This window comes from Penaeus japonicus, unplaced genomic scaffold (genome assembly GCF_977035675.1).
Source record: "Penaeus japonicus unplaced genomic scaffold, GWHDUDI00000001_assembly GWHDUDI00000019, whole genome shotgun sequence".
Classification (NCBI taxonomy): Eukaryota; Metazoa; Arthropoda; class Malacostraca; order Decapoda; family Penaeidae; genus Penaeus; species Penaeus japonicus.
In genome coordinates this window covers 18906762-18911761 of record NW_028234421.1, presented here as the reverse complement: position 1 = coordinate 18911761, position 5000 = coordinate 18906762, and the positions used below count along the sequence as shown (strand labels likewise).

General features: G+C 33.1%; 1 protein-coding gene across 11 annotated transcripts in view; it reads left to right on the top strand.

Moving 5' to 3' along the window:
• LOC122256787 (uncharacterized) overlaps positions 1–5000 on the top strand; it is a 28777-nt gene that overhangs the window by 21504 nt on the left and 2273 nt on the right. For all 11 annotated transcript variants that reach the window (XM_086547487.1, XM_086547486.1, XM_086547488.1 and 8 more), the window contains 7 exons: positions 392–508; positions 710–829; positions 1283–1402; positions 1551–2405; positions 2595–2690; positions 4138–4263; positions 4399–5000. The exon at positions 4399–5000 is cut by the window's right edge and continues 430 nt beyond it. In XM_086547487.1, the coding sequence (XP_086403613.1) occupies positions 392–508; positions 710–829; positions 1283–1402; positions 1551–2405; positions 2595–2690; positions 4138–4263; positions 4399–5000 (2036 nt within the window). The remainder of the gene's footprint in view (positions 1–391; positions 509–709; positions 830–1282; positions 1403–1550; positions 2406–2594; positions 2691–4137; positions 4264–4398) is intronic.

The following is a 5000-nucleotide window of genomic DNA, read 5'->3' as shown; positions in this document are numbered from 1 at the left end:
TTTAACCCAAAATTATTTTTATTCTTGATGTTAACCCTTTCCCAACGGTGCACGCACTACGCGAAAACCCCTACGCCGGGCCATTGCAATATTGCATTGGAAACGTCACACTGGCATGACGCCCCGGCATCGGGAATTTAGCTGTGTCACACGAGTGTGATGCACCATTGTCATAGGGTTAAGATTTGTACTTGGTTGATTGTTGCTATCTTTTATCCAAGAAAATAAATATTTAAGGAGGGATTTAATGAAGTTGAAGATTTAAACATATTGAAGAGGATTCATTTTTAAGAGCCAAATTGGTGAATGAAATGTGTCACTGAAAAGAAAATTGTTATTGCAGTGTCTTCTCTAAATATCATTATTCATAATTTTTCTTAAACCCGAACAGAAATCGTGACAGATCAGGATGACCCTGAAGCAGATGCAAGTGACCTGAGCACATCAGAACTGAAGAGGAATTTGAAGCTGGAAACCAAAGAAGGATTCGGAATTCAAGACGAAACTGGTAATTTACTTGTACTAAAAGAATTATGGATTTGAAATGAACTGTTTGTCCATATATGCTTATGATAGAGTTGCTTATTGTAAAAGAGATCAAAATATGTGTTTGTGTGTGTGTAAAAGAAAATTAATGTAAAAGGTATGTTCTTTTGTTTTTATATTCTTTTTATTTGTATTGTTATAATGAAAAAAATAAAATAAACAGATAGGCTGGCTGCTGAAATTGGCACTAGAAGAGTCAAGAGACGGAAAGAGTCATCATTGCTGAAGAAGAAGATTGCAACACGAAAAAGGAAGGAGGAGATCAGCACACAGCATAAGCCAGGTATGCTTTGCAAAAATTGTGCGTTTGTCTGTACAGTGTAGGGTTGGGAAAGATTCGTTTGATTTTGTGATTTGACTCTGTAATATAGGTGGTCATGACTCAGGTCTTTGTATTTGCAATTTAAAATGATCAGCTGATACCCATCTAGTGAGTAGATAAAGTTATTAATTCCAGGTGTCTGTTAGTACAATGTGATTAAAATAAAGGAATGAAGTTGGAAGATAGTCAGAACTTTTTTTTTTCTCATGTCATTCTGAAGATCTAGTGTAAAGATTTTCAAACTGGTTTGTTTAAAGAGGATACCTTCAGAGTCATATAGGAACTGTAGGACTGATGGTTCACTTCAGATAATATTTAGTAGAGTAATTCAGATTAATTTCATATTTTGTGGAGGGTTTCTCAGTCACCACATCATAATATTAGATGGGCATGATTTCTATTTGACTTTTTCAGAATTTTCTGGAGGAGTGAGTGACTGCGATGATTACAGTCTGTTCATGAGTCCTGCAGGAACTTCCTCTTCATGTGAATCAGCTGATGAGGACAGAGCCAGCAAAGAGGACAAACCACAAGGTAAGAGGCATGGTACCCAGGCTTTTATTCATTTCTCAGGTTAAAGATGCAGTACAAAAGAATTAGCTCTGCACTTTTTCCATCAGTTCAGGCTAATTATGGCAATTTGTATCTGGATCATTATTACTCAAGATTATATATTTTTCAGAGAGAAAAGATATCCTTGTGAAAAAGACTTCATCCTCAAAAGTTGAACCAAACACAACTACTTCAGCATCCTTTGCTTCCACTTTTGTTCCTACAATGTGCACTGAACAGCAGACCCTGAGTACAGTTTTCAAGACAAAGGCATATTCTGGTGCTGACCTTTCTGGGCCCAGTATATTGATTAACTTGCCCAAGATAAAGAAAGAGGTAAAAACAGGCCAGCTATCAGAAGTTTCTGAGAGCAATGAGGAACCTGAGGGTCCATTCAGAATAAGAATAGGAAGTCAGGTGCAAGAAGGAGCATCATCAGAGAAAACAGGTGCGGTTAAGGGACGCGATTCCTTACCTGCCCTGTCAAAAGTAAAGAAAGAGCCTGTGAGCACAATGGATGCAAATGCCGAGAATGAGGGCACAGAATTAGGTGGGGGGACTGGAGCTTCAAACAGATTCACCCCTTCAGAGCCACAAGAATCAGCCAAGTCAATTGTACCAGTAACCAAAGAATGTCAGTCAGAAGGAATCTCCCCAGCATCACCTGATTCACATCCTTCTAATAGGGCATCACCTGTAAACTCAGCAGTCAGCACATCTCCACCACCAGATGGAACATTGGTAGATGGTAGCAAATTGCCTTGTAAAGTTCCTAGTAGGGTATACTCAAAGACCCGTGTTACGAGATCAAGGGCTGCATCTGAGCCTTATGGGCCTGAAATAGAGGAAGGAAATAAGTCATCTATATCAGAATCTGCATTGAGTCTTAGTTGCTCATCCGAGTCTAGCAATAAAAGCAACGCAGAGGTGAATCAGTCGGTAGTATTAAGTGACGAAGATAATCTAATGGAAATGGATGAACAAGGTATGTTCTGAGACGTGCTTTATACCAGGTTGAGACCAATTTTTGTGCTCAACCATATTACAAACCAGCTGATATATAAGTGAAGCTGCTTTGTCTTGGGTGAAAATATGAACTATATGGGGGGGGAAATATGAATGGCTAAGAGGAAAAAGAGGAAAATAACTTATATCCTAATTCACCTTTTTCCAGAGACCTCAAGCTGCGAGAAAGATTGCAAGTGTAAAGACTGTGAATCCAAAGAGAAAGTATCACTTAATAGACTAGACAACACATTGCGGCGAACATGTAAGTTGATAGCTGATTTTATGTATGTATTTAATGTGAATTGAGAATTTTAGAGAGTGATGATGAAGAGGTTTGTTTTGCTGAACACACACACACACATCTCGACCACACACATCACACTTCACACCACTCACACACTCACCACACACACACACATCACACTCACACACAGCACACACACACACACACTTACACATATGATAATATAGAGTAGTGAAATATATTAAATATTTTTTTATATATATATAGTGAGGAGCATACATATATAGTTATATATATTATATTAATATATATATTATATGGCATATATATTATTTATATATATTTATATATATATTTTTAATAATATATATATATATACAAACCATACATATAATTTAATGTATATTTTATATATATATATATTTAGATATATTTATATATATTATATATATATATATAGAAATATATCTATATATATACAGATATAAATATGTATATAATTTTATATATTTATATCATATATATATATAATAGATATATTGATATAATATATAATATATATATATATATATATCTATATAATTTATTTATATAAATATATATATATATATTAATTTATATATTAAAGATATATATATATGTATAACTAATATATATTCATATAATATATATATAATATATATATTTTATATATATATATATAATATATATATATATATATATATTATTATAATATATATATATTATATATTTATTATATATACATATATATATATATATATTTATATTGACATTTATATATATAGATATTATAATATATATATATATATATAAATAATATACAATATATATATATATATACCATATATACATGTATATATATATTATATATATATAATAATATATATATATATATTGTTATATATATTTATATATATATATATATTATGTGTGTGTGTGTATGTAGGTATGTATGTATACATATATATTTACATTTTATATATAATGCAGGCATATATATATATATGCCCATACTTATATATTTAATATATAAATATATATAATATTTATTTTAGATATATATATAAATTATATATATATATATTGTTACAATCACATGTTTGTATGCAAACAGAATTTATACAATGATGATTTGGAATATCATCATGAATTATTATTGCCTTGATGTTTTGTTGCTTTAAAGAAGTGCATATATAATATGATTATAAATATTATATATATATATTTATAGAATATATATTATATATTATATTATATATATATATATACATATATTTATATAAACATATATATATATATATATATATATATATATATATATATATATATATATATATATATATGAAAGTACAGTTTCTCTTTTTTTATATGTGCTCTTTGTTATTCATAAACATCATGAATGTGTTATAGAAATGTGTAATTGTTACCTATTTTTCTTTGACAGATTCAGGACCGATCCGTAGGCAGGTGGTGAGGACCAAAGACGGTGGTAAAAGAACATTCATGATTTTGAATAAGAATTCACTGAAAACGCTCCAGGCAAAGGGGCTCATCCAACATCTCAAACAAAGTGAGAACTCTTGTTGTTTTTAGGATTTCTTGTAGTTATAACTGCAATCATAATTCATTGTTGGTAGTTTCTTGAATGACAACTTTCTTACATAACAATTTAACCATTTTCTTCTCAAATCTCTGTTTTTTGTAGACACAGGAACCAGTAAGCCATCAAGCACTGGCAAGAGGATACTCTCTTCCAAAGCATCCTTGCCGCCCATGCAAGAAGACACAGAGAAGATGCAGTGTAGACCAGTCTTACCAAGCCTGCTTTCGGCTGCTGACTTAGACAGTAGAACAAAAGCCAAGAATGGCAAGGAGTCCGATCAGCCCGGCAGCCTTTCAACTATTGATTTACCATCTCCCTCTGTTGGGGATGGGCCCGAGTCAGGGGAAACTCCAGTTGTTGTTACTTGGTCAGCTACTAATGTGACCAACACTCCCTCGATCACCTTCACAATCCAGCTGCCAGGAAAGGTCAATGAAGGTGCTTCCTCCCAGAAGTCTGCCCTGGGCTCGAGTCTCCGGCAGATTGTCACACCTCCAGTCTTCATCCAGAGTTCCTCAACAAATCAGACTATGACCTCTGGCAGTGTAGCTCACCAGCTGTCACTGACAAACCAGCTCAAACACGTCTCACAGACTTATGGGAAGAGGAGTACCTTGACGGCCATGACACCGAACCCAGCCGGCTTGACGTACACTTCCGTAGCGACTTCAAACCCAAGTGTTTCCTTCTCACAGTTGTCTCCA